At 38.5% G+C, this 20,395-nt stretch overlaps 5 protein-coding genes across 5 annotated transcripts; 1 reads left to right on the top strand and 4 right to left on the bottom strand.

Moving 5' to 3' along the window:
* Positions 1 to 30: 30 nt before the first annotated feature.
* On the bottom strand, positions 31 to 1,801 carry LOC137727301 (pyruvate kinase, cytosolic isozyme-like). Its single transcript, XM_068466165.1, has 3 exons — positions 1,565 to 1,801; positions 952 to 1,413; positions 31 to 840 (listed from the first exon to the last, which is right to left on the bottom strand). The coding sequence occupies exons 1-3, from the start codon at positions 1,799 to 1,801 to the stop codon at positions 31 to 33; spliced, it is 1,509 nt and encodes a 502-aa protein (XP_068322266.1).
* Positions 1,802 to 4,117: 2,316 nt separating this feature from the next.
* LOC137728718 (phosphoglycerate kinase 3, cytosolic) lies at positions 4,118 to 7,178 on the bottom strand. The gene is made up of 7 exons (XM_068467465.1): positions 7,030 to 7,178; positions 6,706 to 6,917; positions 5,902 to 5,979; positions 5,543 to 5,803; positions 5,036 to 5,353; positions 4,792 to 4,950; positions 4,118 to 4,537 (listed from the first exon to the last, which is right to left on the bottom strand). The coding sequence occupies exons 2-7, from the start codon at positions 6,898 to 6,900 to the stop codon at positions 4,343 to 4,345; spliced, it is 1,206 nt and encodes a 401-aa protein (XP_068323566.1). The 5' UTR covers positions 6,901 to 6,917; positions 7,030 to 7,178; the 3' UTR covers positions 4,118 to 4,342.
* Positions 7,179 to 9,321: 2,143 nt separating this feature from the next.
* On the top strand, positions 9,322 to 10,790 carry LOC137728445 (putative F-box/FBD/LRR-repeat protein At4g03220). Its single transcript, XM_068467227.1, has 2 exons — positions 9,322 to 10,374; positions 10,491 to 10,790. Exons 1-2 carry the CDS (start codon positions 9,322 to 9,324, stop codon positions 10,788 to 10,790), a joined length of 1,353 nt encoding a protein of 450 aa, XP_068323328.1.
* Positions 10,791 to 11,439: 649 nt separating this feature from the next.
* Positions 11,440 to 15,109, bottom strand: LOC137728717 (phosphoglycerate kinase, chloroplastic-like). Its single transcript, XM_068467464.1, has 6 exons — positions 14,472 to 15,109; positions 13,643 to 13,720; positions 13,258 to 13,518; positions 12,556 to 12,873; positions 12,226 to 12,384; positions 11,440 to 11,874 (listed from the first exon to the last, which is right to left on the bottom strand). Exons 1-6 carry the CDS (start codon positions 14,886 to 14,888, stop codon positions 11,665 to 11,667), a joined length of 1,443 nt encoding a protein of 480 aa, XP_068323565.1. The 5' UTR covers positions 14,889 to 15,109; the 3' UTR covers positions 11,440 to 11,664.
* Positions 15,110 to 16,389: 1,280 nt separating this feature from the next.
* Positions 16,390 to 17,591, bottom strand: LOC137728443 (uncharacterized protein At4g26485-like). The gene is made up of 3 exons (XM_068467226.1): positions 17,447 to 17,591; positions 16,769 to 16,967; positions 16,390 to 16,696 (listed from the first exon to the last, which is right to left on the bottom strand). Exons 1-3 carry the CDS (start codon positions 17,589 to 17,591, stop codon positions 16,390 to 16,392), a joined length of 651 nt encoding a protein of 216 aa, XP_068323327.1.
* Positions 17,592 to 20,395: the final 2,804 nt, after the last annotated feature.

Below are 20,395 nucleotides of genomic sequence, written 5' to 3'. Positions count from 1 at the left end.
AAAATCTTGATCATATCGGTGTTAATGTCATCACTTCACAGTCAAGATCTTGATCATATCAGTGTTAACGCGGTGCAACGCCACAACAGAGTCTCCAGTCTTGCAAAGTCCCTTTGCTTTTGCATGTTGAATGGCAAAATGTATACTCTCTTCGGTGGACTCAGCATGAGAAGCCCTAATGGGACTTGAGCTGAGAAGAGGCAGAACTCCCCGGTAAATAAGGCCATGCCTCGCTGGAGCTGCATTGCTGCAAGACCACTCGAAAGAGTCTGTTGTTATCTCAGGCACCACCACGGACAAAATTGGCATACTTGGCCTGTACTTAGCCACCAGCTTAGCCGTGCTTCCTCCTTTGGTCAGGACTAAAATCAGTGCCGCCTTGATGCAATTCGCTGTCTGAACTGCTGAGGAGGCCAAGCTCTCTTGTGGGGACATAGGCATTGCTGCAACTTCCATCTTTCTTTTGAAAAGCTGCCCATAATTTATAGAGTCCTCAGCAGAAACACAAATTTTGGCCATGGTTTGAACTGCAATTTCTGGATAGGCTCCCGCTGCTGTTTCACCGCTGAGCATCACGCAGTCAGTTCCATCAAGAACTGCATTGGCAACATCGGTGGCTTCAGCTCGTGTGGGACGAGGAGACTTGACCATGGATTCTAACATCTGAGTAGCAGTCACGATCGGCTTTCCTAGTCTGTTGGCCTTCTCTATCATTAATTTCTGAGCTAAGAATATCTTCTCGATTGGAATCTCCATTCCGAGGTCACCCCTCGCCACCATAAACGCATCCGAATTTGCAAGAATTTCATCAAAGTTGGAAACCCCTTCTTGATTCTCAACCTACCAAAGAACAAAACACAAAACTCCATAAGAATCAGAAATACAAAAAGTTAAAACTCTGAAACCAAATAAGGTTTAGCGTTTAGTCTAAAATAATTTTCAACCACTTACCTTGGACATGAGCATTATATTCTTTGCATGCTCCCCCAACAATTTTCTGACCTCAAGAAGGTCTGAACCTTTGCGAACGAAAGAGAGTGCGATCATGTCAATCTTATTGGGAACCCCCCACTCCAAGATATCAACTTTGTCCTTCTCTGTTAGTGTTGGCAGATCAACAACCACTCCAGGGAGATTGACATTCTTCTTCTCACCCAACTCTGCAGAGTTTTCACAGCGACAATGCACCAAACCATGCTTCTCGTCGCAAGCCAGAACCCTCAGAGTAATTTTTCCATCAGCACACAAGATATCGGTTTGCGGGTTCACATCCTCAGCCAACCTTTTGTAGCTCATACAGATCAAACTCTCATCACCAAGAATGTTATAGTCAGTAGTGATGGTGATCTCTTGACCTTGTTTAAGATTTATAGACTTCCCGTCTTTCAGAAATCCTGTTCGAATTTCTGGACCCTGTAGAAAGAAAATAACACAATTGTTAGCCAATTGTTCACAATAATCACAAGAAGGAAAAGGAAAGAAAAGAAAAAATCATCAAACAATTTCTCATCTTTTTTTTTTTTCAAAAATCAGAATCTCAACAAGTAATTGCATGAGATTTTACCTTAGTGTCCAACATGACGGCGCAGAGGATGCCGGTGTTGTTCATGGCGGTCCTAAGATTATCCAGAGTTTCTTGATGGTAAGCATGAGTACCATGTGAGAAGTTGAAGCGAGCCACGTTCATCCCGGCCCTCAGAAGCTTCTCCAGCATCTCAACAGACCGCGACGACGGCCCCAACGTGCACACGATCTTAGTCTTAGGCCTTCTATCCCCCACAACTTCAAGCACCTTCTCCATTGCCATCACAAACCAAACTTCACAGAAAGCAAAAGGTGTAGGAAGGGTTTTGGGTAGGGTTTTGAAACAAAAGGTTTCTTGGGCAGGACGTCTCGTGTGAGTTGTGACTTAAAGCGTTGAAAGATGAGATATATATAGGGGTGTTACAAACTTATTGTAGGGACTTTTGCGTTGGGGTTTTCCTATTGCAATTGGCACATTCCCTTTATTCCCGAGTGAGCAAGGAAAAAGAAATTGAATTTATTTTCTGTGTAATTATTATTATTGCTTTGGACCAAAGGACTTTCCTAGTTAATCTCTTTGTTTGCCTTGGACCCGAAGGCCGAAATTATTAAAGGGAATATAAAATCTCACATATGATTATAGAACACTCTTAACATATTCAGACTCCCAACCTCAACTTCTCGTAGGAAAGAAAAAAAACCTAATAAATTCAGCATTCATGTGTTTCTTGGAGGATACTTTGTTTTCGGTTTTGATTTATTTGGAAAATTATGTACCTCCCTAATTTTTTGCGTACTCTACCTTCTTCTTTGTTTATGTGGTCAAAATCGAATACTCGATGGTGGGTTCTTTTCCGTTTTTATTGCAGGCCTTGCAATTTCTGGTGCCTTATTTGCCTGGTTAAGTGTATTTTTTTTATTTTTTTTATTTTAAGAAATGATATTATCTACCCTATGGAAGAGGAGGTGGGTTAAGTTTCACAATGGGTTAACAATAATGTGGTTCAAATTTGCCTTTGATAAGAATCGAACCTAAGACCTCTCACTTACAAGTGAAGAGGAATATTACTAGACCATAGTACTAAATGACGGTTAAGTAATTGTATTAGATTGAGGATTAATTTGGTAATAATGATAACCTAAGCTTTAATTAATTAATTTTTTTTTCTTCTATAATGATATTTGAGTGTGAGTATTTGAATTAAGTTACAAGTTAAAAGCACTACTAATCCCTAATGTCACTGGCAGCCTTAATTGCTATTTGTTTGTTTGTTTTTATTATAATTATTATTACCAAGGGGAGGAAGATAGTTTGAAACTATTACAATAATTTAAAGAAGGAGAGTTCCCCGGAATGCATGAGTAGAAGCTCAACCACTCTATCCACTAAGATATTGGACCACAAGCCAAAAAAAAAAAATATATATATATATATATAAACTAACTAGGGAAGAGAGAGGAAGAAATTGGTGTTGAACTAACTATCTACGAGATTCAAACTTATAATCTCTCAATTACAAATAAAGAGAAATATTATTATATCGTTTGAGGTAAACTGTCAATGTAGTCCCTAAATTATTACTTGAGTGAAAATTAGGTCCCTAAAATATTTTTTAAATGAATCAGTCCTTAAACTAATAAAATCTATCAATTACATCTCTAATATTATAGTCAGAGCTATTCTATTAAATTTTTCGTCAATTTAAGTTGCGTGACTTGCATGTCACACATTTTAGAGGGTAAATTGGTAATTTTCCATAGTTTGAGGACTTTTTTTTTTCTTTTTTCCCAAAGATGTAGTATTTGGAGTTAACCTAAGAGGGTAAATTAGACGTTAGATTCACAAATTATATGCAAGGTTAAGGGCTTATAGGCAAAACAATGACGGCTTTACCCTCTAAAATGTGTCATATGACTTAAGTTGACAAAAAATTGAATAAAATAGCTTTAATATAATATTAGGGATAAAATTAGCAGTTCTAATGAATTAAGGGACTTATTTTACCTAAAAAATAATTCAAGAACATAATTTTCACTAAGATGATAATTCACAAACCAAAGCGGCAATTCACCCAATCATATGTTGTATTTTGATCTCTTTTTAACCTACCAAACAACATCGTGTCGTTGTATTTTGATCTCTTTTTAAGCTACCAAACAACATCTTGTCACAATGTCTTAAGAAGGTTGGCTTAATTAGGGAAATTTTGATAAATAAAATTTTCAATCATACAAAACAATGAAATCTTGATCGGATAAAATCCCGCTTTGCCAACTGGGAACCCTCCCCCACTCAACTCAAACTCCAATCCCACCCTCAGTCAATTTGAAGCCCCCAACCCAATTTAACAAGTAGGGCATACAATGCTTACAAAATTGACAATATCCCAAGCAACACGTCCTACATATCAAAGATGATAGGCACGTCGAGGTTACAAACATCCTGAATATAGAAAATAGTCATGATTTGGTGCAATGTAATTAATTTTACTAATTCACATGTTATAATATAAATAAATAATAATAACGATATCGTAACACTTTAGTGATCTTAGCGGCCTAACACGGATGCCAAATAATTTTAGGGTAGATATCATCAAACCATCCGATGCCATTATAAGATCAACACAAAACAGCTATGTTCCAAAAATATGACATTCCAAACTGATAACAAGTATCTCAAGACAGCACTTATTCAAAACCCTAACCCTATAATAAGCCTCTACAAGATCAGCTCTGTTTTTACTTGATCCATTCTGGTTGGAAACCCAACCATCAAACTGCAACAAAATGCACAAAAACTGAGTAATATTTCAGCTTAAGCATCGTCCAGAGCAAGGACTCCGGGTAGTGTTTTCCCTTCGAGGAGCTCTAAGCTTGCACCGCCTCCGGTGGAGATGTGGCTCATCTTCTCAGCAAGCCCAGCCTTCTCAACAGCGGCAACTGAGTCACCACCTCCGATGATTGTTGTCACGCCCTTGCCGCTCAGCTCTGCAAGCTTCTTAGCTATTGCCTGATCACAAGAAAAGAATTAGATTAGTATCTGTGCCTAAATGTGTGAAGTCTCTGATTATCAAGGTTCTCAAGTACCAAAACAGTTGTAAATGACGACTTTAGACAATACGAATATACGGATCCGCATTTTATCAGACAATTCAGAAGTGATAATATAAGAACTTATGATGGACATCATAGCACGGAGGCTTCTCCGGATGAGCTTGATACTTGAAAATTTCAAAATCATCAGAAATTTAGTTTGTTATTTACCTCAGTCCCAGCAGCAAACTTCTCAAATTCGAAAACACCCATAGGTCCGTTCCAGATAATAGTTTGAGTGGTATCGAGAGCTTCACTGAAAGTTTTGATCGAGTCCGGTCCAATATCCAATCCCATCCAACCATCTGGAATAGCAGACGCTGGCACAACCTGCAGGAAAATATATGCATTTGAGACTCACAAAGGTATCACCTTTTCAAGACGATTTTTAAAAGAAAAGCGAGGAACTACTGACCTTGCAGTTTGCATCAGCTGCAAATTTGTCTGCAATAACCACATCAGTTGGGAGGAGAATAGAAACCCCCTTAGACTTGGCCTTCTCAAGAAGCGACTTTGCAAGATCAAGCTTGTCCTCCTCCACAAGGGAAGATCCAACTGAATGGCCTTGGGCCTTGTAGAAAGTAAAGATCATTCCTCCACCAAGCAAGAGAACGTTAACCTTCGCCAACAAGGATTCTATCACTCCAATCTTGGTTGACACCTTTGAACCGCCAACAATAGCAGCAAATGGCCTCTTAGGATTTGCCACAGCACCAACAAGATAGTCGAGTTCCTGACATCACCACATGAATAGAACATGGGTTAGCACAACAAGAAAATTGTTGTACCAAATATGAAAAGTAATTGTATGAAACATCCTGCGATCGCCCTTATTCTTAAGAGGGAAAAATTTCAATGAGAAGCAGGGCAGTGGAGCATTCATAGTTTAAGTAAGTGCAATTGGTCAGATACAACTACATACCTTCTGCATAAGGAATCCAGCAACGGAAGGCTTCAAGTACTTAGCGACTCCCTCTGTTGATGCATGAGCCCTATGAGCAGTACCAAAAGCATCATTCACATAAACATCTGCAAGTGAAGCAAGCTTCTTGGCGAAATCAGGGTCATTCTTCTCTTCCTCCTTGTAGAACCTAACATTCTCAAGGAGCAAAACTCCTCCCTCTGGAAGTTGAGCAACCAATTTCTCGACTTCCTCACCAATACAGTCATTGGCAATCTTAACCTGTACCAGAAAACGAATAAACACGCGATGAGCAAATAGTGCTTCCCATGAGAAAAACACCATCAGACAAAAATTGTAATGTTTAATAAAATACAAACCTCGAGTCCAAGGAGCTCAGAAAGCCTGGGCACGAGAGGCTTCAAACTGTACTTGGGAGTGACTCCCTTGGGACGTCCCTGAAAACAACAATTCAGAGAATATTTTCATAAGTAACTTTCAAAGGTTACCTCAAATTGGTATAGCAAATAAGAATGCAAGCACAAACTGAAACACCATTGACACCAGACCTTGCAACACAAATCCATCCCACTATATCCAGGCATTTAGCAAAAGTAATACACAAGTAAAAGAAGCGGTGAAATTTGAAGGATAACTGCTTAAGCAGCGGCAAGAGCTGCACAACTTGCCAAGATCATCAAAGGCGATGTTTTTAAGAAACGAACTTTTCAAAGTAAGCAATCTATACTGATTCTTCATTGCTTTCAAAGGATCAACTACAGGAGTAACAGAAAACAGTCACCGCTACGAAACAATGACAGATGAATTACTAGACCACTGGGAACAAAATTAAAGCAAATGATATGGTCAAAATAATAAGATAACTTAAAAAAATAAAGAATAGTAAAACAAAATGGGGATCTTCAAATTGACCAACATAGATCAAGCAGAAAATCCATCACAATCCTTATCAATCAAAATTATAAGATCTAAGCTGACCAAGCAAAGCAGATCCAATCAGTAATTTTCAGAATTCAGAACAACTTCAATAAAAAAACTAATCGATTCAAAACACACAAATCTTGCCAACCGACACAAACCCATGTACTTGATCACCCAAAAAAGGAACCCAGATTCTAAAACAGGAAAAAAAAAGTAACTGCGGATTAATCGCCATGAATTACCAAGTGAGAAGCCAGGATAACTTTGGCACCATGGCCGAGCAAGTACTTGATGGTGGGCACGGCGGCGCGGATTCTAGTATCGTCGGTGATGTTGGAGTTGTCATCCAAAGGAACGTTCAGATCAACCCTCACAAACACTCTCTTCCCCTTCAACTCAGCCTCCTTCAAGGTACTCACGCTCTTCTTGGTCGCCATCGCAGCACAAAAATCACCTTCAAAACAATCCAAAAACAGTACAAATCGATCAGAATTATAAAAACCCAGATCATTTAATTAGCAAATAAATACGACTAGAAGTGTAAGATTGGATCTTGGAGGGCTTACCGAACAAAGATGAGAGAAAATGTAGTGGGTTTTTGGGAGCGAGAGATGTAAAGAACAAGGACGGGAGACTGAGGACTCAGTTGTGAGAGAAAGCTTACTTTATAGAGGAAGATTTGGTGCGTGGGATGTACGACACGTGCGAGTTATACCTTAGGAGCGCACCTAGTTATTGTTAATCTTGGGCAGCACGAAGAGCTCAAAGGAATCTCGACTCTTCTTTCTCTGGGCCTGGCCTTAGGGAAAACCTTGGGCTGGCAGTTGATGGTTTTGGTATGAATTTTACTTTTCTTCACCTAAAGATGTTTTGAAATGTTCTTGGCATCCTAAATAGGGTCATTTTGACGTAATCTAGATTTCTATGCTAGCTATTAATACAATTTATTTTGTAAAAAAAAGTAAAAAATCTATTGGATCTTCTATTCTCAATTTAATACAAATATTAGAAAAAAAAAATTACGGACATAAAATAATTTGACCAAATTTTTTTTTTTTCTTTCCTCGCTCTTTTATTTTTTTATCACAAAGTCAACTTTCATTAATATAAAAACTAGTACAAGGTTAAAAAAGAACCAGATAAACAGTTACAGGAAAAGTAAAAGCCCAAACAAAATGAGAGCAACAATTCAAGACATAATGAGAGGCCCACATTTAGGCCCGAAGGCAGCAGAAAATAAACAATAAAAAAACCTAATCTCCAGCAGCAACGACCACATCCCCGCCGTCATCACGTCCTTCGAGGAAGCTAAACTTCAAACTTAGAAAGTAGACATCAAATCCAATTCTCCTTCATGAGCACCTACAAATATATACAAACAAAGTATCATACGGTTAGAGGGTGAGGCTAAGGGGTATGTAAAATACCCAACACTTGGCCTCGAATGGGATACGACATATGTATGCCGTTTGGGGGGTGGGGAGTGAAGGAGGGAAGTAGATTTGGTATCCCATTCTTGATTGGAGCCCGCTTATCCGAGTCCAGTGGGATGGGGATGTAGTATCACAGCTAAGGAGGAGGGAGGTTAGAAACTTAAAGACAGAAAACAATAAAAGTTGGCAAAAGATGCCGAATAAAGGGCATGAAGCCCATATATGAGACAAACTCAGGGGATAGTTGAGACTCAACTTAAGGAAACTAAGATAAATTCAGAGAGAACGAAAATAAAACAAAAGAAAGAGACTAGAAAGAGGAAATGAGGAAGAGATAAATGCAGGGAGGGGATGAAGCAGAGGAAATGAGAAGGGAGGAAAAAAAGAAAATGGCAAAGGAGGGAAGGAGAGAATGAGGGGATGAGGAGGGAAGGAGGAGAATGGAAAAAGGAGGAAGTGGCAGGTTGTCGCCTACCTCGAGCAAGAGCAAGGGGTGGCGGCTGAAAGTTGAAGCCGGATGAGAGGTTTGGATCTGGATTTCTAGAGAGAGAAACAATGAGAAAGGGAGAAAACGCTTCTTTTCTCACTCATGTCATCAAATCATCCCACCCCACCTCTGTCTCTAAATCCTAAGTTTCCTTTCCCCTCTCTTCTCTCTGTCAAAAATGAAAAAAAATTCAATAAAAGAAAAACAAATTAACTCACATTTCTCTCCTCATTTGCTCCATAAAATTTCAAAATTTTGCACACAAAATGTGTGGAGCACCTTATATCTGATATCTAACCTGAAAAGAAAAATATTCAACCCCAATGGATCTTTCGCTACAAAATCCGTATATGATTTGTTGGATTACTGGATATCTGATCCGATAGTATTACCTTATCAGTATGTGGGAGGATTGTAATGAGCGAGGTTGTGGTAGTGATGGGTCAATTGACACTTGATGTTTGATCAACACTTAAGTAATAATAAATAATCCAATTAACAACAATCACGTTATACGATTTATAAAATATGGTCTTGATCTCCCTAGCATTACCTTTTCTATAACAATTGTAATTACTGATTGAGAATTTCTAGGAAGAGACAAGGGTAAGAAAAAAAATTAAAAATATAAATACATGGATTTTTTTTTTTGTCAAATACATGGATTATTTTATTCAAATTCTACATTTTATTGAATACATTCCACATTATCAGATTATGTTCAAGGATCGATATTCACGAATATTTAATTCAAGTACCGAGGCTCTAATTGTGACAAAATTCATATATCTCGTATTTTTTTCCTCGGCTTCAAAAACCCTAATTCCTTTTTTATTTTTATTTTTTTCTCTGTTACAAAACTCTAATTCCACCTACAACATAGTTGAGTGGTTTTGTTTTTCCCGTATGTGAAACAGCGATTCTATTTTGCTTTTTCAATGACCACTGCAAGTTTTGAGCATGCTCGCAGTACCAATCGTCGCAACCGAAAAAGAAAAAGTAGGATAGATAGATTCAGTAATCTCCCAACCGAGATCGCTCATGATATTTTGTCTCGCCTCAACTTCAAAGACCTCACTAGGGTTGGCTGTCTGTCCAAAAGATGCAGAGAGTTTTATATATCGACCCCGTACTTGAATTTTCATGACTTATCTGGTGTGGATACATCCACTCGTCTGAAGAACGAAAGGGTTTTGGATTCCTTGAGCAGGTTCTTCGTTCAACGCGGGGTGCATCATAAGATACAATGCTTTCGTTTTCGTTGGGACCTTTGGGTTGATGATGACGACGACGACGACGACGACGACGACGATGACTGTGATGTTTATTTCCAATCGCGATTGAGGGAATGGATTGAAATTGCAGTGAGGTGCAATGTTGAAGTGATTCATCTTGTTGTCATTCCTAATAATACGTTTGGAGATCTTCCTGCTTCCCTCTTGCACTGTAAATCGTTGAAGTCTTTAACTGTGGACATGATCTGCAACATTAGTGTTGTGCCCTCCATGGATTTTTCGTCTAATCTCGAATGCCTGAGGTTAAAAGATGTTTCGATAAAGAATGATGGTGATCGATTTTTGAAGTGGATTTCAGGTTGCTGCACATCCATTAAGGAATTACTTCTTGAAGATTGTGCTGGGGTCAACAACCTTGTCATCGAAAGCTCATCTCTGGAATCATTTTGCTATCAGTCTCATGAATACAACGACGGATGCCATGTTAACATCTCCGGTGACAGACTTGAAAAATTACATTTTGTTGAACCGACTGGGAGGAAGACAAACAGATTGGTCAACATTTCTGCTCCGAATCTTAAGTATTTGGAATGGATTGGGGAATTTTCGAATCGCCAAAATCTTGGAAACTTAATGTTTTTGGAGAAGGCTGTGATTTGTTCTTCCCCTTGGAACTGTAACTTTAATGTCTTATTTGATTTTCTTTGTAGCATCCGCAAGGTTAAATTGCTTTTTTTGGACCCAGATACTCTTGAGGTAAGACTACACTACACAAATTCAGCAAAATGATTCACGTTATGGTTCGCAAACTCGTTATTTATTTCGTTGGTGTTTTGTTTTCATTCTATTTACTTGATTGTCTGTCTTTTCAGTGCCTATGGTTAAAAAGGGACTATTGGAAATCAAAGGAGCTTTCGTTTATTTCTCATGCCAAGGAGGTTGTCATACATTATAAATTTCGGTCTAATGTTATTGAGTTCGCATATTATATTCTCGAGCATGCTCATGACTTGGAGAAGATGATCATATACTATCCTCATGGTTCTGAGGTACTCAACGCCGTGATGAAGTTGAGAACAACGGCGACGTCGAAAGGAATCCACTTTCACAAAATTGTGACCCATTACGACTTTCAGGTGATCAGATCCTTGGTTCGGTTCAATCTTTGGTGATTTTGTTTAGTTTTCTTTGTTTGCTGCTAAGGTGAGTTCCAATGTCATGGTTCCCACCAGGTTATGAGATTGAAATGTGAACACCGGCTGTATTTGTCTAGATATGTTGGCATCATTTCTTCACATACAGCAGAGTACATGACCACCGTAAGCCTTTCCTCGTTTGAACCTCGCATGTATAGTTAGGTTCCATTTGTATACTTGTGGAATCTAGCCGTGCATTTGTATGGTTTGGATAGGCTTACTTGTCTTATAGTTTAGCTACTTTATTCATTTTTGGTTTTATTGCTTGTTGCTTTGTTTGATTCAATAATACCACCTATCCTAATGAGTTTTATGGACCCACTGGACCAGAAGCTTCTCAAGCTCAAGCATTTACTTTTTTGGTTAGAGACCAACGTCTTGGGGCTAACAAACAACGTATGGCTGCAACGTAACTAAAAATTCTAGTTCTGGAATAAAGAATAAAATCCGTACGCATCTTTTATATACCATGACGAACAACGTAGGCTTTGAACTTTTATTTTTTGGTCTGAAAACAAAGGACTAACTACATTTATGAAGATTGTAGTTGTCATTCCGTTGAATGTTTGATTTTCGCAGCTAGGAAAATTGTAACTTAGAATCGGAAACCAAATCCGTAGGGCGCAGGGGTTAACGAATTTATTAGATTGCTCGGATAGCTGCATTTGTCCCTCCCCGCCATCTCTTATGGAAACATTATATAGAGACATAATGGAACCTTGTATTGAAGGTAACATCAGACATTCACAACTCGAACTCACATCTTCCTACATGCCATTTCTCGTTTACAGACTCGAAAGAAACACCAACACGGTAGGCAGGGAAAAAAAGAAACGAAAAAAGATTGTTCTTACACAGGAACTGGTGTGGCTTCGTCAAGAGCAAGTACACCAGGAAGTTCTTTGCCTTCCAACAACTCCAAACTCGCACCACCACCGGTTGATATGTGGCTCATCACACTAGCGACTCCTACTTTCTCCACGGCTGCAACAGAATCTCCACCTCCGATGATCGTCGTCACTCCCTTCCCACTAAGTTCCGCAAGCTTCTTTGCAACAGACTGCAAAGAATGAGTTGCAACTTAAATCACCACCCACACATCACATTCATATAGCCGGAGAAAGTAATCATAATGGGCGAGAGAAGCTAAAGAGTTCCCTCACACAACACAAATCTACGACACGGTCAAATACATTAAACTAAACTTAGGTAAACGGTGCAAACGGATTCAAGAACTATCTATCTGACCATATCATCTCTTGAGGATCTAGAGATAGATGTTGACTACGTTCCAAGATAACACTTATCCACTCAGTACGCATTCGTAAGAAGATGTATAGGAACTGCATATATCAGTAACAAATAGGATGACGAACAAAAACTGAACACCAGAAAAAAGACTCTTGCATACCTCTGTTCCTTCTGCGAACTTATCAAACTCAAACACTCCCATCGGTCCATTCCAGATGATGGTTTTAGTGGTATCCAGTGCATCATTGAATGTCTTAATAGAGTCTGGACCAATATCCAATCCCATCCACCCGTCAGGAATGCTTGAAGCTGGAACAATCTGCAAGTACAAAACCAATTTGTCATTTCTTTCACATGAAGTGCTGATCAAAGTTAAATATAAAAACACAATATTATTGCTGACGTTGAATCAACTAGTTTCCAGCAAGAAGATAGAGCAAATCGAAGAAACCAAAGAATCAAGTTGTACATGTACATTAAGATTATGTACCTTGCTGTTTGCATCAGGGGCAAACTTGTCTGCGATTACGACATCAGTGGGCAGCAAAAGAGACACTCCTTTTGCCTTGGCCTTTGCCATGAGTGATGTAGCAAGTTCTAGTTTATCTTCTTCCACCAGAGAGGAACCGACTGAGAGACCCTGTGCTTTGTAAAATGTGAAAATCATACCTCCACCAAGAAGTAAGATATCAACCTTCTCCAAAAGAGACTCGATCACTCCAATCTTGGATGAGACCTTTGAACCACCAACAATGGCAGCAAATGGTCGTTTTGGGCTTGACACTGCGCCAACGAGATAGTCAAGTTCCTAAGAAGAATAAATAAGCATTAACATTTAAAGCAGGAATTAATACAGAAAAGCGGGGACAAGGTTGTTGGGCTGAGACTTGATCACATTTGTAATGTCATGTTTTTGTTAGGAAGTAAACAGAAATTGGAAATCGTGATTTTAAATTAGTAAGACATCTTAGCAATTACTAATGTGTAAACTCTCTGCAAGAGTGACAATAACAGTCCAATTACCCAAGCCAGCATGAGTTGCATTTTTGAATCTAAATATTACGGTAGCTTGAATAGTTATAAGTTATAACTAAGGCTTCAAATTATGAAATCTGTATTCCTTGAAGGATTGGAAAGGTCTGCAGATTATTAAGGTCCATGATACAGCAGAAACAAGAATGGGAAGCCTCACCTTCTGCAAAAGGAAACCAGCAACAGATGGCCTCAGGAACTTTGTGACTCCCTCAGTTGAGGCATGAGCTCTATGTGCTGTCCCAAAGGCATCGTTGACATAAAGATCTGCTAAGGCGGCGAGCTTCTTTGCATGCTCAGGATCATTCTTCTCTTCTTCCTTGTAAAACCTCACATTTTCAAGAAGAAGAACACCACCTTCAGGAAGTGAAGCCACCAGCTTTTCTACTTCTGGACCAATAGAATCCTCAGCTTTGACAACCTGTTTCAGTTATGATAGGCAAACAAATTAGAAGTAGCAAAAAATCAGTTTCAACATACACCCGTCGTCACTGCCATTTTGATTTTTCTTCTTATACAATTTTCTCTTCAATAAATATGTAAACCTGAATGCCAAGAAGCTCCGATAGCCGAGGTACAAGAGGTGCCAAGCTAAATTTTGGGGTCACGCCTTTTGGTCGTCCCTGAAATAAAATGCGCATTGATTCAGCTTGCATCATACCACTGTATCTAGCAACAAACAGATGCCAAAAGTACAAACAAAACCAGAATCATAAAGCACCATAAAAGTTGAAAACATAGCCCCAAGGCCCCCAACCATCAACACTGAAATCTACAACAATATTCTTGATGGGCAATGAAAAAGCCTGTGCTTAAAGAAAAACCAAAGATTTATTGCAAGACATCATTCAATAACTGATGAGATCTGCCCAAACATCAAATCGGAAAATGAAGACATAAACCCCATCTGTTCTTGGTAGTGGCAGTGCAACTAATAGTCTAAATCCCAAACAGAACTATCAAATTTATCAGTCGGAAACAAAAATTTCCAACCAATGAGGGACAATGATTTGGAAATCCACATTGTAACAAGTACAGAGAAAAAAAGCCACCAAATTAGTACATTAATAAAACTGTAAAACTAAATAAACCAATGGGACCAAAATCAAGCCCCAAAATAAATCCAGAATCTCACACAAACCATTCAAATATCAAAAGGCCACAAACACAACTCAAAGCTCATACATTTTTGAAAGAGACATAGCACATATCGAAAGATTTCGACTTCAGCGCAATTCCGAATCAAATCAAAAGGGAAAAAAGAGAGCTAACTAACAGAACCCATTTCAGCAAAGTTGACAAAGAAACCATATAAACAGAGGAAACAAGCAAAACCCAGTAACAAAAAGCACATAATTGAAAGAACAAACATACCAAATGACTGGAAAGGATGACTTTAGCCCCTTTCTCAATCAAATGCTTAATGGTGGGGATAGCAGCGCGGATTCTAGTATCATCAGTGATGTTCTGGCTGTCATCCAAAGGCACATTCAAGTCAGCCCTGACGAACACCTTCTTCCCCTTCAGCTCCGCGGCCGTAAGGTCCCCGACGCTCTTCTTCGCCATCGCAACGACGCCTCTGACGCCTTTGCCGGAGCCAAAGGATCGGACTTTGGAAGCTACTTGAAGAGCGAGGAGGGGGTCGGCAGCGGAGAAGCCGAGGCGGCGGAGGGCGGTGGGTTTGAGGGAGGAGGGGAGGGAGACGTGGGAGAGGGAAGCGCGAGTGCGGGAGGTGGAGGCGGTGGCGGAGTGAAGAAGGGAGAAGGTGGTGGGTGCGGTGGTGGAGGCCATTGCTGTTGGTGGGGGTGTGGGATAGTAAACGAAGTTTGACTGAGTGAGATGAAAGGTTAATGTGGTTGTTTTTCCAACTGTGTATGTTGGGAGAGATGTGGAGGAGAAGAACAACGGGATTTATTGGGTGGTTTGTGTGGTGGGGCTGTGGATTCTTCCTTATCGTTGAGGAGAGGTTCAAAGTGTTGTATGATTTTGTGATATTGAGAGAAGTGGCAAAATGTGAAATGATGGGAGGTAAATGAACGCGCCTATGTTCACATAAATATTCATTTCACCAAACAGCATCACCAAATTGATGGGTTCTTTGGACTTATCGACTTCAAGTCTATCCTAGTCTCCCCTTCTTCCTTGTCCTTTTTTTTTATCTTTGTCATAACGTTGGTGTTTTAAGTCAATTCGCATTGTTAAATAGAAAAGTTAAATTACATGATAGCGCGTGATTAGTATTAAATATAGTTCTAAAAATCTTTGTTTAACGCCGTCTAAACGTCTCAATGCTAAACTCCTACACGTCGCCTAATTAATACCTAACGCCTTTTAAAACCCTTTAATGACATTCATGTTGTGTGTTTATAAGCATGTTGCCAAGAGCTCGTGAATGACTGCTTCACTTTGATCCTATAGTGGCTCCAAGTTGTTAACCACTTGTCCAATTGTCTTTTCACTGCTTGGCAAATAAACTAGTTATGAATTCGAAGGTAAGAAAAATTAAAAGGTTCCTAGACATACAAAATGTTGAGTAGTAGTAGACCTCATAACCTAATACGCTAATTATTTTCTTTTTTTAGTTGTATATGACCGTTAGATGTTGAAGGGACTTGAATGGATTTGATATTTCGTGGATTGGTATCTCACATGAGTTGAAAATTATAGTACGCAAACAAACAAAATGATAACTAAACTACGAATATTATTTTATTGACGAAAAATAAAGACGGCCATGACGGCCACGTATTAGAGGACTACATCTTGATAGACTTATTATCAACCAAAGATGCAACTCATCGTATTGATAGAGAGCTAACCTTAATACCTAATAGGCAAGAAAGCAAGACCCCAATTCACGAAAATGACTTCTTTCTCACATTGGTGACGAGGTAAGTTCTGCTCATGTCTTGTTAGTTTGTCTTAGTTGTGTGGTACTCGTTCCCAAATCAACATTTTTTCTGTGTTTTCTGTTTGCAAGGCGGAGCACAAGAGATTGAAAGTATAATTGGTGTAAGAAAGGCACTTGAAGTGCAGGCATTAGTTCATCACTAGGCTATTCCTCGGGAACCATTCGGATCTACAGTGAACATGAAGAATTGTCTTCCATCAAGTAGTTGGATCTTTCAAGACGGAAGATCTCGAGATAATTGAAAACTCCGCATAGAGAAATGATCAAATGGACTTGCTGACTTGTTGCTGTGATACCCCATACCAAAGTTTAAACAGTAAGAAAAGAAAACAGTATACATGTTGACGAACAGAGACGAGAGAGCACAATCAGATCAAGAATTCAAGAAGGTGAACCAAGAACCAGAAGTTGAAGAGGTAGCTTGGCAAATTTGTAAGTACTACACTGTCCAACACGAAATGTCCGGTTGCATTTTCTCCTGCTTCCTTTCTTATTGAGATAACCTGGATAATCATCTCGCGTGAAAGGTGCTTCCTCAACCAGGTATAACCCTACCTCTTCTGCTAACTTCACAATGTTCCAGTTGCCGAAAGGATGAGCGGTCTTGTGAGTCACATGAACTTCTCCTCTTGCCGTCAGCATTTCACACGCAGTGGTGAAGAATCGCCTGACCAAATCTTGATGCAACCTGAAAAATTCGTCGCCCTAATGCATCACTCCACATTTGATTCATGTAGAATTAATCTGTATTCAAACTCACTCAATTTGAAACCTCTGGTTTTCCATCCCGATGAAACCCGCATGAGGAAAATTAAAGACGATTCGATCAAATAGTTTATCAGCTAGCAGAGGGTGTTGGCTCATGGTATCTACATCCACTTCATGCAATACTACACATCCCTTTCCCTCTAACTCGTTCAAAGTCCTCACTGCATTTGGGTACTTCTCCATAAATGACTCTACAATTGGTATGGAAGGGATTTTAGTCAAGAAATTGGTATATACATATATATAAATATCAGTATGTAAGTTAAGGACATTCTTTTGAAGGCCACCCTAGAATGCATTTCAACGATTGGAAACCGTCTACATTTTTTGTTCTCATTTAAGGGACATTTTTGCCCTAAAAAAATAAAAAAATAAAAAATAAGAGTACATCTAAATTTATTTTTTTTAATAAATAAATGTTTGATAATCTAAAATGTGGAAAAAATTCGTTGAAATGAAAATGAAGACAATCAAACAACTAAACAATTGTCGATTTGATCTATATTTTGCACAAATAATCATTGAAATAGAATCCAAAAACTAAACAGTTTTGATTGTTGAACCACACACTAAAAATAAAATGTTCTTAATTTGAGAATGTCAATAATATCCTTAGCGTAGATTCTCATTGCACTATAGCAAAAATAAAATAGATTATCACTCGTATTACCTTTGGAGTCGAGAGAAGTGGCTACAAGGTTGTTTGCAGAGGCAAATGCAGTGGCTAAGCAAGCAGCAAAAGAGAAGTTGCCCTCACCTACTAACAATATCTTGTGAGAGCTGCTGTAGTACATGATCTTTTTCTCCTCTTCCATTTGAGTCTCTTTAATTTACTCCCAATTTCTTCTTATTTTATTTTGCAACATTAAACACAAAGAGTTAGAGGGAGGAAATGGCCAATCAACCGTTTGATTTGGAACTTCAAATTAAGCGCACACAACATAAACACCCCTGATTAAGAAGAAAAAGGGTCGCATTCAATTGACTGCCCTTGTTAATTTCCAACGCAGAACGTTAAGGGCTGGTTGGGGATTCTCTGCATGTTTTTTTATTGCAAGACTGTACAAGTCATTTAATATGCACCGTCCAAAACGATCCAAGGGTTATAACGATGCCACGTATTTAATATTTCATTCCCCAAACTTCAACTTTTCACCTCCCCACCCGTCCCTCTTCCATTCCTTTTCCACATGCAATGGGCCATGGCAGATCATCCTTCCCCCTCCCTCCTCCGCCCTCAAGGTAAGACTGCCAAAGTCTCATTGGGATGCCAACCATTGTCGTCTTGGCCACCTTTTTGCTCTTTCATCTTAACTGAATAATATTTTGTTTTGGTTTCAATGTATCTCAACTTGGAGGGAGGAAGGGAGACGGGGTGGGTACTGGTATTGACAACGGCGGCAGCCGTGCCACCGGAAAAAAGAAAGGACGGGGTGCGAAATATTGGTGAATAAAGAAATTTAGCCCTTCGTTCGTTTTGGACGGTGCATAGTAAAAGACTTGTAGAGTCTTGCACTAAAAAAAACATGCAGACCATCCTCATGCATTTTCTTAAAAGGAAATTACTATGCACACCCTCATTTTTTACTTTTTAGGTACTTTGTTAATTTTTTATTCTTAATCTTTTTCAATTCATTTAATTAGATAAAGAAAAATAAAGCACGATATAAGAAATAAAAATAAGTGTATAGAAATACTGCTCTTCTTTAAAACAGCTTATCAAAAAATTGGGGCCTAAATTGCATTTGGCGAAAAGAAAAGAAGCTGCATTAGTGAGGAATTAAAAGAAAAAAAATTTCAAAAGGGTTGAGGTTTGAGGTGTGAGGATGTGAAGAGCTAGGCGGCTGGCCAGGCGCAGAGGAGCGAGTTGGCGACTCGGACGCGATGGAAAATAGTGGAGGCTTTTTTGGTGTCGGCGCCGGTCGTCAGTTGCTGGCAGTGGTCGTCAGTTTCGTCGCTGCAGAGTGTTTGGATGTCTTTGAAGGAGGAGAAGGAGAAGGGGGAGGATGGGGATGACGTGCCGTGAATTTGAACCTTTGATTTGCTCCACGGCCGCCACATTTGAGGGTTGGGATCATAAGTTGGATTTTAGCAAAACCCAGATGAACAATTGCGCAAAGATTGAAACTTTATGAATTGGGTTGAAGAAACAGTGTAATAAAATAAAAAGAAAAGAAAATAGTGTAATAAAATAATATTTAATTTGACATATAGGATAAAGAGTAAAATTTTGAAAGGTATAAAAATGCCACATAAGCTATCAAATTCAAATTTTATGTTTAAAATTTGGCATCTTTTTTTAGATGCTCTAAGACCATCTCCTAAGGAGATGTCAAATTTTAAATCTAAAATTTAAATTTGAAAGCTTACATGGCACTTTAACATCTTTTAAACTTTTGCTCTCCAACCGATATGTTAAATTTTAAACATAAAATAATAATTCATGTGCTTTCTTTGCCTTGGAAATGAAAACAAACAAAAGGATAATGCTTTAAACTAATAAAAAGCATTTAATAATTAATTAAAAAAATTTGAAGATGCTGTCAAATTTGGAAGCAAGGGAGAGAGATGTCAATCCATGTCATGCCACATCAGATTTGACTTCTCGATTGAAAAACATTAATGTTATCTTTTGTTACCGTTATTGCTGATTTGGACAATTTAACATCTCATTTGGAGATGCTCTAAGAAGTCAATTTTATCTAGGATAATAATTCAGGAAATCAAACGACAATTTATCCTTATTATTGAGATAATACTAATTATGCACACAAAAATAACAAATTTGCTTGCATAGTAATTAATTCAGACATATCTCATATACGAAGGTAAGGTTTACTTCGATTAAAAAGTGGCAATTTTTTGTATACAAATAATATTATTGTTAATTATTTTTCAAGAGCTGAGCTTAAAGTTTTATTAATTTAAGACATTATATGGTATAGATGATTTGATTCGAATAAATAAGATGCTATTTTAAAAATATTTGGAAGGTATACATGAAAAAATGGTGACCAACTTGGAGATAGGAGACATTACTCAAAACGAAAAAAATCAGCTAATCCTTTATACCAAACAAGGCCTAAATATGAGTGATGTCCTACATGCTATGGTCAAGTCGTTTTAAACTCACTCCAAAAGTGGGAGAAATTTTTTATTGTGACGGGAATACAAGTGGTACACCACATGTTCTAATAGAAGTGGTGGGAATTTTTTTTTTTTTTTTTTTTAAGTTATTAACTTTTTAGAACAAATATCCCGCCATTTGTATAGTGACACGTGATGTACCATCCCGTGTATCGATCACTTTGAAAAATCTCTCCAAAAGTGGACAGTGTCTACGCGAAACCATGATAAAATTGATATAAATACAATCCAACACCTTCACTTCTTCATTGCTTCAAAATATTGAAGTAAACTTAATTGGGACAATTTTGTTCTGGTAAATTCCAATGTCAACGAAAACAACAACAAAAATCAAGAGTCAGATAAGGCCTCAAGGTTCATTATTTGCAGATTGCTTGGCAAACTTTGGAGGTACTACACTTTCCCACAGGAAATTCCATAGAGCAATCCCACTTCCTCTCCTGTTTAAATAACCTGGATAGTCATATAGTGA

This window comes from Pyrus communis, chromosome 3 (assembly GCF_963583255.1).
Source record: "Pyrus communis chromosome 3, drPyrComm1.1, whole genome shotgun sequence".
Classification (NCBI taxonomy): Eukaryota; Viridiplantae; Streptophyta; class Magnoliopsida; order Rosales; family Rosaceae; genus Pyrus; species Pyrus communis.
Note: the sequence above shows the minus strand (reverse complement) of the source record. Positions and strands in the feature narration are given on the sequence as shown.